Here is a 13,410-nt window from a genome sequence, read left to right as displayed (position 1 = left end):
TTACCACAAATTCATGCACCATAGGCATTGTTTCTTTAGGATGGTGGACAATTATTTTAGAGCGTAATGCCTTCAACAAACACTATATTGCTAAAAAAACTAAACATTCTGCTAATCATATCAGATTAAATTACTAGATTAAAAAAAAGATTAAATAGATTATTGTTTTCTATACTACTAACTTGTGTTAAAGTGCACACTTTTTCTCTGTGTTTAAACACTCGTACAAATGCTGGGTAGGCCCTGTATTGAAACGAACAGGGCGACCTGATAGACATATGCTTAGGTCAAATACAAATTGGGACGCATATACCTTGAGCAGCAGGTCACTGGTTCAACTTCTGGCTGGCCAGACCATTTACTGTGCAACGTTCCACTCACCCCATTTCATGTCTCTCCTTCTAATTTTAGAATATATGTTAAATGTCCCTTGTACGTTTGAAGGTCTTCTGCACAATTTAAGTTACCAACTACCAGTAGATGTTAGCAGGTGTTAGCGGCCAACAGCGCTTGTTAGGGACATAACCTCAGTTGTGTCATCAAGTGTTTTGGCCTTGTGATTAACGATTTGTCATGTTATACACTTCCTTGAATGAAGTATGAGGGGAAAAAAAGAAAGAAAGACCTCGTCCAAACCACTGTACCACCCAGCCACCCCATTTTGGAAAAATGTTATACTACTTTGAAAGAGCCACTAAGAATGTATACAGCGCTCTGCAGTCTGGGTTTACAAGTAGCTAATTCAATCAAATCCAGGCTCAGAGATTCAAAACTAAAAAACTAACTCTGAGATAAATTGATGCACACATGTGTTCAGCAGGTTTGCATACCTAAAGATAACAGCTTTGCATTTGTTGTGTTGAAATTTTATTGAACAAAGGGAACAGAACCTTTTAGTGGACCAACATATTATACCAATGGCAAACAATGTGCAGTATATCAACATTAACATAACATTAACATATCACAACAGTTTCAATTTCTACAAACAGAATCAATGGCCAAATACATGAAGCATGCCAGACACCTCTGTTCTACCCCTGAAAATATGTCACAACAGACAACATTAATTAGTGAATAAATACAAAACAAATGTCTCACTCCATGATTTGCAAATGGTGATGGGTTTTGCAGATTACTATGCAACACTATGCTCTGGTTAATATTAAATATCACATACAACATTTACTAATTCAAACAGGAAATAATACAATTTATTAAAAGTGTTTCTCAGGCATCCATCACTTGCACCCTAATGACAGGTGTGTGGCAGTCGGACATTGTAGCCATCACTGTGACATTTTGGCCTTTATGAGTGAGAACGCTGCCCTTTGCTTTGCCTCTGACAAACACTTTGCCCTTATTCCTTGACATCTCCTGAAAAAGACCATGATTACAGCTTCTGCTGATATTAAAGACTCCCACTGCGAACTCGTTTGACTTTAAGTTTAGGTCAAATGGCACCTTGAACAGGACAGCTATTTGCTCAGTGGTGTCTTTTGTAGAAGTGTTGAGGAGTTCGTACGCGAAGATGCCAACAGATCCACATGCTGTGTTCGGAGTCTTGTTGAATTCCACCTCCCCAGATGAGGACTGACTGATGGTGGGAGGCAAAGGCTTCCTGCAGTGTCCACGCTTAATGTACATCCTGGATGTTAAGGTTAAAAACACATTTTTACTTTTAAATGTGAAGATTTTTAATACATGACACAAAATGCTAAACATTAAGACAAAAATAGTAATTACCTGGGGTTACAAAGAGTGTATTGAAGAGATCCATTTTCAATCTCAATGTTGCACTGGCGATGTGTTGGAACTGCTTTAACTATGGTGCCACCAATTGACATGACTGTCTCTACAATCCCAAGTACAATGTCAAACAAACCCATGAAGTTCAACTTGGCAATGCAACCACCTGTTCAGACATAGAGAAGAAAATTCACTTATTAACATCCCAATTAAGCTCCCAAATATGAAAGGCTCATTCTAAGGTAACAAAAATACAATGCCTCTCACTTACAGGTGTTTTAAAATACATATACATTTTTTTTTTATGAGAAGTTCGTCATAAGGAGGACTGATGTCCTCAGTAGACCTACCTTGCTGCTTTTACGTGGGATAAACACCTCAGAGACACAGCTGACACCTCTTGCTGTTCCCCTTCTTATATAGGGAATGGAGGCCAAAACCTGTTTCTCCAGGAAGCACTGTCCAAACTAGTTGGATACTACTTTACGGTAATTTTATACACCCACACCCGTACACATTAAAACACATTATAAAGCCAAGTGTAGTGCTCTTAAGGAAATGTGACTTCACCTCCCTCAAGGCTGAGATCCATTGGGTTTCATTATATCAGTTATGAAAAATTAAAGAAAAATTAATCAAAGTGTTGCATGATTATTGTCGAACAGTGTACTCAAAGTATGAATGGAAATATTGTAATAGTAGTGATGTTGCAGATCAGTTGGGCTAAACCATTATTTACCTTGAGACTTGATTTTAAATTAGAAATTACAGAATTTTATTTACAGTGCTGAGCAAATGAAATAAGTCAGCAACAAAATATAAAATATAATGATCCAAAATTCTAACCAAAACCCACCCAAATGTACGATTAGGATGACGATATCAATTTAATACACAGCTAAAAGCAATACAACCAGGAGCACACCCCTGTTATAGGTGTTTTGTAGATGTGTGTGTTTGATTATTTTCTTTTCACTGTTATTTAGCAAGATTACACAAAAACTACTGGACAGTGCCACAAAAGCTGCTGGACAGATATGGTATTAGCCAGGAAAGGACCCATTCACCTTTGGTGCTTTCGAATTGTGTTTTTCAACATTTTCGTTCATTCCTCAGAGAATAATTCATTTATCTCGATGAAAAAAAACCTGACACATTTAGGGGACAGATGAGTGTGTGCAATTTGATGCAGACCAAAATAAAAACCTGGATGTAGTGAATTTAAATGTGGTTTGATAAGGGGACTGTTGGGCCTTGGTGGAGGCTTGTGCTCTATGGGTGTAGTTTCCTTTTAATACATTTTATCTGTCTCTGTCTATGACGACTGTGCCGCAGCCCACAGCCTATACTGCCTAAGGTCACAGCTGCGTATTGGAAGTAAACACGCTTTTATTGTGAAGAAATCTCTCCGCTTCCGCCGGCCAGAGGACCGCGGTAGTTCCGGTCTGTGAGAGAAAGGCGGATGAAACGCTCCTAACAGGGAACAAAGGACGAGTCAGTGAGTGCAGCTAAATTACCTTCTGTGTTATTTCATACAAATGTATAATTTTACCCTTTTCTATCGTTGACATGCATTGTTCATGCTACATTTGATCTGCCTCTCAGTGATGAAGCTAGAGTAGCCATTTACCTTGTATGTACAAAGCTAGCTGTAGCTGCTGTGGTCTTCACTGTAGCGTAAGCAGCGAGGTTAATTCAAACATCCTGAAAGTGGCGCACACTTCTCACGTGACAAAGCCGTCTGTATAAACACCTGTTATTTGTGCGCGCAGCTTTACTGGAACTAAAAAGCATTAAACCCCCCACTGGTTGTATATTAGCCACACGATTATTACAGGGCAAACAGCCTCTTTGTGTTCGCGGGGTTGGCTAGCAGGCCGGACATGCTAGCTTAGTAGGCCCCGTTAGCCGTTGTTGACATGAATGAATGATATCAGTCATTTACCGGTTTGTGTTTGATGGGTTTTCTACCAAACAACTATATAATTGTAAGGAAGGGACGAAACTAATCGTGTGTATTTTCTGATGTTGTCTTTTCCAGGCTAACCAATGTGTGAATAGCTCTTTCCGCTTGAACCCAGACTGCATCCACGATGTCAAGTAAGTAAACATACACTTTGACGGAGAGCCCGAAGCTCCGCACACTTTAACAGCAGGGCTGAAAATGTATTTAACTAGCGACTTAATGGAATTGTCTGCTAATATTATGGAGATCGTGTTTGATACTAGTCAATACTTGGATTCTGTTTTCCCCTCTTTCCTCTATTGCTCTTGCATGAACGGGGACCACAGTATAGCATTGGTATGGTGCAGCAAAAGCAGTTCAACCCCTGGCCATTGTATCTGTAGCTGTACACCATCACATGCAGATGTAACTTACAGCAGCCAGTCTACTGAACTCTTTTTCTGTGCTCCAAGACTCAAGTGCATACAACATTTTGTGTTGATTTGGACTAAGGCCATGTTTATTAAAACAAATCCCTCATTTCTTGGGTTGCCTGATTGATGTTGCTTGTAAAAATGCAACAGAGGCAAACATGTAAAACCAAAAAGGGTTCAGGGCAGCCATATGTTGTTCCTGTGTTTTGTGGTGGAAGGGTAAGAGTGCAGTGGCAAAATGAGGTCGGACTCAGGGACTCCTTGACTGATTTGTATCATTGATGTTTAGAAAGCAGCCCCAGTTTTCCCTGTATATTGTTTATATGATGCGTATGCACTTTAAATGTAAACAATCAAAACTTTAAAATATATGAACTATAGGTAGCAGGTAGGTGGAATAGCTGACTAACATTACTTTTTTTTTTGATGCGCAGAACGGCCATCCTACGCACCTCCCCCTCCCCCAGCCCCAACAGCAGTAAGTGTTCGGCTCTCACATCAGTTAACTGTTAGTACATGTTAGTGTACTGTTTTTGGTGCCTTTTTTAATTGTCTTTCTTCAGTGCTATCTAACTCTCTTTATCCACATTTTGCATTGGTTTGCGTTAACGTTCCTCTGTCTGAGCAGACGGAAGATGCCACAAATCTTATTCAGCTTCCCATCATCAGTCTCACTCCTGCTTTCCCCGTCATGACAAGCACTCATTTAAGATCTTTCAAAGAAGGGGTCATGTTGACTCATGTGCTCTTAGGATTATGGCTACTGGGAAATATTGTTTTTTCAAATTATGTTAGCTCTTTTATGTTAGTAGGAATCCAAATGCTTGTTTTTTGCTCTTCTTTCCTTTGCATTAAGCAACAGGGCACATCATACTGTAAAGTTAAAATGCAAACGTGCACACATAAACCCACATGCACAATTAAATAAATACAACATGTTCTTAAAAATGTATCATTAAGCTTGTTGCAAGATCCTGGTTTAGATGCTCTCAGTCTGAATGGCAGCCTGCTGCACAGTTATCTTTGCTTTTTTTCTACTTGGGCTTGCATGAGGATTTCATGGAAAACAAATGAGCAAAATTATATATTTTCATGTCCCCCCCCCTACCTTTTCACTTATTTCTGTTTATCCTTCTTCCTCTTGTTTGTGAGCCATTTCTCATCCGTGTTTTGTCTCATTTGTCTTCCATCAGCAATTGCCTTCCACCCCTGGGTTTGTGGGCTACAACCCTTACAGCCATCTGGCCTACAACAACCTCCGGCTGGGAGGGAGCTCCGGAGGCTCCAGCAGGGTAATGAATTGATGGAGGGAGGGAATGGGTATGGGTATGATTTAGGTAACGAGGGAGGGGGCTCACAGGTATGAGGAAACGGTGGAAAGACATGAGCATTAAAAAGGCTCAAAGTGGAGCTAATGCAGAGCCTGTTGGGATGACGATGGTGATGGAAAAAAGGTTGATAATGCTTATCAATGGAATTAGATGTGGTATTGTATTATTATAGGTTGTTGAAGTGACAAGGGAGTTGTTCTGTTTAGTTTCACACTTGGAGCTGCTCAAACTTCAACGGTTTCTTTGTAAAACAGACATAATCATGTCCCCAGTCATATAGTGAGAGTTGGCCCATGTGCATGATGCTAACAGCTCATTTTGGCTAATCAGTCATACTTGTACTCATTTGCTGTCTCAAATCAGATTAGTCAGTGCGAATGTACTTTAGCACATGGCAAGCCAGAGTGCGCAGCATTCGAGACTATTGGTTAATTTGGGTACTAAAACATAAACAAGTTGTTTATAATGAGTATCTTAAGAAGTTGATGCTAAATGTAACTAAAAATTGAGGTTAACAAATGAACTATTCTATCAAATGGAAATTGTTTATAATTACCATAAATGGACTATAATTATATGATCAAACCGTGAAGAGGATATTTCCTGTGTCCACTTCACTGTTATTTCTGTCCCCCATCTCTGAATTGCTTTAAGAATTGAAGTCTTAGTTGGCAGCTTGAACAAGAGGAGGGAATCACAGCAAGTAAAACGTGTAGAGAATGTGTTGTAAGGTGAATCTGTCCTTTTAATGGTTGGTTTAAAGTAATACATTCTTTTTTTCTTGCTTAAGTCAGGCATGCTTTGGCTCACTCTCGTAGATGTACATTTCCCAGAGTTCAGATTTAGTGGAAATGCACAAAAGGAAATACACAGACAATTTATTTTGTGGTGTTTCTCGAATCCAGGGCCCATAAAACTCAGCCAGCCCTCTAAACAGGCCAGATTTCCTTTTTGTCAATGTCTTTAAGTACCTCCATGTAAGGCTTGATGATTTGGCCGCATATATAATCAAATATATATTTTAAAATATTTATCAATATCAATATGCATCACAGTAAATATTCAGTAACATTGATTGAGGACAAATGCTTTTATCGTGATTGCTAGACCTCTACATTACACACATGATGTTATTGTGACTGTCACTGAATGTAATTGTTGTTGGTTTAAAGGACCTCCTGTCATGTGGGGTAATGACTGAAAAGATGTGAGTGGCTGCTGCTGAGGTTGGAACCTGCTCACTTTCTCTATACTGCGATTGTGCGGTCGTAATATTCGCTGTTTGTCAGCAGGTCACCTTTGTGTTTCACAACAGATATTGCTCCACTATTAATCCAGTTTTAGAAATCTGAGCCATTTCTAAATCGCGTATGTTGCGCGACTTCTCTTTGCCACAATTTCCTCATCTTGTGCAGGTGTTTGATTCTCCTCATGGTCGCTCATCTTTACATTTCCAACAACAAAATGTGTGTGGTTGTTTTTTTGGTGTGTCAATAAATCTCACAGTAATTGTCAAGATCATTTTATCACACAGCCATATTTCAAACCATGCAAGTGTTGGCTGCTGAAATACATTAATGTGTAAACATGCATGTAAATGGGTTGACATGTTTGATTAATGCTTTTATCTGGCTGTAAGAAATCATATAGAGCCACTTGCATGTAGTGATTTGTTGTGTTTACATGTGCACCATGTTCAGATCTTAATTTAATTGATGTTTTACGAGAGTTAATTTTCTTTTCTCTCTCTCTCTCTCTCTCTCTCTGAACCTCTGCCTTGTATTTGTTTCCCTTTCATCCATGTCCCTTCTATATCCTCACTTATACTTCTCCCCCCCTTTTGCCCCTCTTTTCTCTCCCTCCTGCAGAACGCCTCGGGCATCACCGTCCCAAAGCCTCCCAAACCTCCAGACAAGCCACTGATGCCTTACATGCGGTACAGCCGGAAGGTAAGCAGGAAGGTAAGACACCCATCCACGGTGTCTGCTTTTACTGCTTGTCCTCCCATCCCCTGAAAAGGTGCAGCGGTTTGAGGGTGGGAGACAGCCAAGCCATGACGCCTCACCACCACCTCAGCCATCTAGTGGAGATTTTCCACTCTGTTATCCCGTTGGCTTACAGTAGCATCCTGTTTTTGTCAGCACTAAAAGAGAAATAACAAGCATGTGCAAGCATGATCTGCTTCTGCGCCTTCTACTTTCCTCCTTGAATGGCTTTGTCTTCCCTGCTTCTCTAGTTTCCCTGCTCTCATTCTGCTTAAGGACAAAATCTACTCTAAACATTCATATTGACAAAACCGGCGATTCTGTCTTAAGAAATATTTCATTCTATGCCATCCTGCTTTTTTGCAAGAGCTACACCTTTTATTCCAGTTAATAATTCTGCCAAGTAAATGCCTCATTTAGGCGCTTTTAATGCTTTCCTTTGCACCTTTTCCTCCTTCATTTCCTTCACTGTCTTGTAGTAAACGTATTCACAGTTGACCTGCAATGACCATGTGTTGTGTTTGTGTGTGTGCGTGTGGGGCAATGCCTCTGCTTGTGCACGTGTTTGCGTCTTGTGTTTGCGTACATGTGCAAGGTATGGGACCAAGTGAAGGCATCCAACCCCGACCTGAAGCTGTGGGAGATCGGGAAGATTATCGGAGGGATGTGGAGAGACCTGACTGATGAAGAGAAACAGGACTACCTGAACGAGTACGAAGCTGAGAAGGTGAGTGGCCCGGGGTGAACTCATTCCTGCAGAGTACTGAACTGAGGATTTTGACTGATGTACACTTTGCACTGCTCTGCTGTAAATAATTTAACCCATTAAGACCTAATGCCAACATTTTCAGCTCTGAAGCAGATTGAGCCATGAAATGAAAAATTTCTGATAGCTTAAAATTTACCCGAAGCTTTGCACATTTTAAATCATCAACCACGTCTCATACCGACTGAGCCTTTGTTAACAGGTCAGCAGGAACTTTGTCTAAATCTTCTTCATTGTTATTTTCATGGTTGTGTTCCGTCACTGAAACTCTTACCTGTTATCTGCTTAGCTCGCTTAAATCGTCAGCCATTGTCTGAGACTCAACTTGAAAAAAGATTTTTGCTGGCCAAGAGTGCAAACTACTTTTCCCTACAATGTTTTTCACCTTTCCCACAACTATTTAAGCAAATCAGTGTATTTCACGAAGACATTGTGGTTGAGATGCACACAAAGGTCATACCCGGTCTTAATGGTTTTAAGCATTTGGCAATAAGAAGAAACAGTTATATGATTTCTAAAATCCTGTTCGTTATAAAACAACTTTGCCAGTTTGAAGTGTCGAAAAATACTAATGTCTGTCATAAGTAATGAAAAGAGCATCCTATTAGTTTACAATAAAAATGCACTCCTACTTAATAACAAATCTCATGTAGGGTCATTAGAATGTAAAAGCAGATGATATAATTTTACTCAGCATATTGTTTTTTCTCTTCCCCCACCTCTCCCAGATTGAGTATAATGACTCTTTGAAGGCCTACCACAACTCCCCAACCTACCTGGCCTACATCAACGCTAAGAACCGGGCTGAGGCTGCAATGGAAGAGGAGAGCAGACAGAGGCAGAGTCGTATGGACAAAGGCGAACCATACATGAGCATTCAGCCTGCTGAAGACCCTGATGGTGAGTTATACATGTTTGGTCTTTTGAAAATAACTCAATCGCCTCAGTTTTTAGGGCAAATGTTTTCAAACAATTTTTAAGTTAGTTGTTGTCTTCTTCCCTCATGGTTGTCAGTTAAGTGTCACTCTTCTCTTCTTCCCAGACTATGACGATGGTTTTTCAGTGAAGCACACAGCAGCTGCTCGCTTCCAGAGGAACCACCGGCTCATCAGCGACATCCTCAGTGAGATTGTGGTACCTGATGTCCGCTCAGTGGTAACCACAGCCCGCATGCAGGTCCTCAAGAGGCAGGTCCAGTCTCTTATGGTGCACCAGGTACGTTGGCAGGACAGGTTTTCTGCATTGCCTAGATGATATTTAAACTGGAAGCCACTGTATTGGGGAAATGTTGCCACTGATTGTCCGTGTGCTTCATTCTGCGTCTGTTGTTGTTTTCAGAGGAAGCTGGAGGCTGAACTTCTGCAGATCGAGGATCGCCACCAAGACAAGAAAAGACGCTTCCTGGAGACCACTGACTCGTTCAACACTGAACTCAAGCGGGTACAGCGGCTTATTCACATAGAGACAACTGAGTAGTGAGGATGAGGTGTCATTCCAGATTACAACACATCCCTGTAGATAATGTTAACCACCCTTGAAGTAAATATGAACTTGATCACGGAGGAAGAGTATTATCACTCAATTAGAATACAATCTAAAACGTTTGATTTGTAAAAAGACGGGGAGCATTGGCTTATATGATTGTGTCCATCTTCACCTCATTTTATTTTCATAAATGTGTGACCCTGGAACCTTTTGTAAACAGAGAATGGAGTTTTGTTGACACCAATGATTTGTGTGTCTCCAGCTCTGTGGTCAGAAGGTTGAGGTGGACATGGAAAAGCTTGCAGCAGAGATGGCCGCTGCTGAAGAGGCGGCCCGTCGCCGGGCAGAGGAGAGGGAGCGTGAGGCAGCTGAGCAGGCAGAGAAAGCTGCTCAGCAGGCGCAGCAGCAACAGCAGCAGCAACAACAGCAGCAGCAGCAACAACAACAACAACAACAACAACAACAGCAGCAACAACAACAACAACAGCAGCAACAGCAGCAACAGCAGCAGCAGCAACAGCAGCAGCAGCAGCAACAACAGCAGCAGGAGGCTGCTTGCAACAAAGCTGCTGAGCAGAGCAGTGCTAATGCTAAAGGCACAGCTAACCCCCCTTCAGGGACCAAGGAGGAGGACATGCCCCCACCAGTGGCGACAGGTACATGTGTTTGTGTTGAATTGATTATAACCATCCAGTAAGTTGCTGACTTACTGAGTCAGGGTACGACCATATTAAAAATTTCATTTCAAAAGAAAAGTATCTGTCCATAATAGCACCTTGGCTCTAAATCAGTAATCATCTTAGCCCATGCTAACACATTTGAAAAAAGCATATCACATAAATATGGTCATTGTTTCCAGGAATCTCCATTTAGGGAGCTTGACGGCCTTGAAGTATTGTGGATTGCAGGTGTTAAAAAAGCAAACGCGATGTGTATTAAAATTAATATTTATTTGTGTGCATGTTGCTCAAATCTCTTATTCTCTCTATCCTTTGTTCCCTCCCCCAGATAAAGCTGCGCCTGCAGAGCCCTCCTCAGATTCCCATGCTACTCCACCTCCTCCATCTGAGGCGCCCTCTTCTGCTTCTGATAAAGCAACTCCTCCTCCTCCTGAGCCTCCCAGGGAGAGCAGCACCCCCAACAGCAGCATCCCCAGTGACGACTGCAGCAACAGCAGCAACAGCATGCCCCCTCCACCCTCAGAGAGCACCCCTGGAGTAGCAGCCCCAGAGCCCCCAGTGGGCCAGGAAGCCAACTCCACCGCAGCTAACCCTAATGTGTCCGCAGCACCTCCGCCTCCCTCAGAAGAACCAGCCCCTCCCCCTCCACCACCACTACTACCCTCTAGCCAAAACAGCCAACAGTATGATATGTAAGAGTCAGTGTGTAATACACACAGTGGTAGCTGTGGATGTCTTCCCTGTGCTGCAGCTCCCCTTCTGTGAGAGGAGCAGCAGGTGAGGAAGTGTTTTTTATGATTAGAGAGTAAGATTGAAGCCCTGTTCAGACCTGGTGTTAACATTTGTCCCAGGTGATCCCATCACAAGCAGACGGCTCTGAGTACAGGTGTGAACACTCCCAGCATGCATTGAGCATTTGGGAACAGAAATGTGTTTATTTGCATTAAGTGGGATCAGATCCCATGTGATCACTGGAGACGCTTTCTTAGAGACAGATATTGATACCAAGTCTGAACCAGGCCTGATGGTGAGAAGTGCTGAATGGTTGAGGGTCTGTTATTTAGGTCAATAAATAGCTAACATGCATTTTAATGAGCTGTGTGTGGTTTTCATCTTGTAGCGTCAGGCATCCAGACCAACCAATGAGGATTTCACTTACACCTGTATGTTTCCTTTAGATTTATTCATCAGTAGTAATGAGTGCGATTTTGACCTGACTGAGTTTGTGCTACAGGCTTTGTACAAACTTCTTCTCATGTAATCATCTCACCCAATGGATTTCCCTGTCGTCTAAGAAAAACCACATACAGGCTGAGCCCACGGCACCAGAGGGCTGTTAAAATGTAAATGATCAACAATAACCTCACTGTCTTCTTTGACGTCATATACCGGTATCTCACGTAAAACACCTTAACATGACCGTTACTAATCTGCTCCTTCTTATCGTCCAAAACCGGTTACCTCCAATTGAGTTTCCAACTGACAGGGTCCACATTCACTGAACTTACACCCAGAAGAGATTCGGTCATGGGCTGCATCTAATCATTTATTTCCTTAGCATGCATGTTCAAAGCTGTTTTGACTTATCACCGAGCTTCACAGTAGATTATCAGCCCATGTTGTCATAAATCTGCAGGAAAACGCGATTCTCTAGCCCTGACGAGCACCGTTCAACTGACCTAACATACGAGCAGTAACTAGCAGCTCGACTCAGCCTCACACCTACACTTTATCTGTGAAATGTCACGTGCTCGACCAACCGCCCAAAACTCAAATGTAAGTGATGGAGAAAAGCAGAGGATCTTCATTATGAGGGAGTGGAAGCAGAGCACAATAAAAGTGATTGAAATGACTAATCTGTTATTAACATAGACTCCCTTTACTTTGCTCTTGATTAAATCTATGAGTCGTCATGTCTGCTACTGTTGTAAGGGGACTTGTCTACATTGTTCCATAGTACAACCTTTTGTGTGACACGGGATGAAGAGACGTTAGGTGTTGCTTGTAGGGAGAAGGCGTGGCTGTCTTTTTATTTTTTTTTCATATCCATAACTGCCACTGTGTAGACTTAATACTGTTGGATGTGGCTGAAATGTTATGAGTACAGATGTATGAACCTTTAAATCAGCACTGTATAATTTGCTGAGATAAGACCACAGCTGCAAACTCCAGGGGGTTCCTTGTATATTTTACCTTCTGTCCGACTAGCTAGGAACATTTTTCTGGATAAAGTGCGATGTTGCATGAAACCCCCTACTTGTAAAACCTCAAACTTTTCTACTTTATCATTTTGTTTGATTTGCAAAACAACTACTGTTAGTTCTACTTTGTGTTTTTTTTTAGAAATATAGTGGAACCTTTTCAGATAAATATAATCAAATTCAGCCTCTGTATTAAACCTTTATCAAAACTTTCAATCCGATGCCATTTCCAACATGTTTTAGTTCGGCAGGGGGCAACACATATTGTTCCAGGTCTGGAAAATGCCACATTTCAATTATTTATGCACCCACACTCTGCATGTCATACTGAATACTAACCATTGAATCCTTAAGTTTTAGTCAATGAGCGAAGGCCATGAGAAACTGTTCAAATTTAAATGTAGGACAAAATGCTGCAAAAAACCAAATAATTTACATGATTTGTGTTTTTTAAATCTGTTAATCAAATGACCAGCATGGGTATTAAAAAGTTGATATGGATGTCTGTTCCCCCGTAGTCATCACATTTATTTCGGAAAGATTTGACACCAACTCTTTCAGCATTTCATCCGAAAGACCTTCTCAAAGAGTTGAGGCTATTTTTGTAAGGTTGCATTGCTCCTTTAGACGGCATATTCCTGTTAACACCACAACAACTTCAGAGAAATGCACAGTCTACTCTCATCTTAATATAACCTCAGTCACTTGTGCATTTAAAGGACTATTTTCTTACTTGAATTAGACTGTTTTAAGTAATATGCTTCTGTTTTTTTTGCATCTTTTTTTGTACCGTCAACTTATCTATCAAAATAAAGGTGATTTCTCAGTCAGTCG

At 41.3% G+C, this 13,410-nt stretch overlaps 1 protein-coding gene across 2 annotated transcripts; it reads left to right on the top strand.

Annotated features, from left to right (window-relative positions):
* Positions 1–3,142: 3,142 nt before the first annotated feature.
* On the top strand, positions 3,143–13,406 carry LOC118123374 (SWI/SNF-related matrix-associated actin-dependent regulator of chromatin subfamily E member 1). 2 transcript variants are annotated; one of them, XM_047343866.1, is made up of 11 exons: positions 3,143–3,247; positions 3,791–3,849; positions 4,563–4,606; positions 5,322–5,420; positions 7,328–7,408; positions 8,040–8,171; positions 8,939–9,110; positions 9,253–9,425; positions 9,549–9,650; positions 9,958–10,351; positions 10,704–13,406. In XM_047343866.1, the coding sequence occupies exons 2-11, from the start codon at positions 3,843–3,845 to the stop codon at positions 11,069–11,071; spliced, it is 1,572 nt and encodes a 523-aa protein (XP_047199822.1). In that variant the 5' UTR covers positions 3,143–3,247; positions 3,791–3,842; the 3' UTR covers positions 11,072–13,406. The 2 variants fall into 2 exon arrangements, with proteins under 2 accessions (XP_047199822.1, XP_047199821.1); XM_047343865.1 differs by having other exon boundaries at positions 7,328–7,420.
* Positions 13,407–13,410: the final 4 nt, after the last annotated feature.

Source organism: Hippoglossus stenolepis, chromosome 16 (assembly GCF_022539355.2).
Source record: "Hippoglossus stenolepis isolate QCI-W04-F060 chromosome 16, HSTE1.2, whole genome shotgun sequence".
NCBI lineage: Eukaryota > Metazoa > Chordata > Actinopteri > Pleuronectiformes > Pleuronectidae > Hippoglossus > Hippoglossus stenolepis.
The sequence above is the reverse complement of the archived record's forward strand: the minus strand, read 5'-3'. Positions and strand labels throughout refer to the sequence as shown.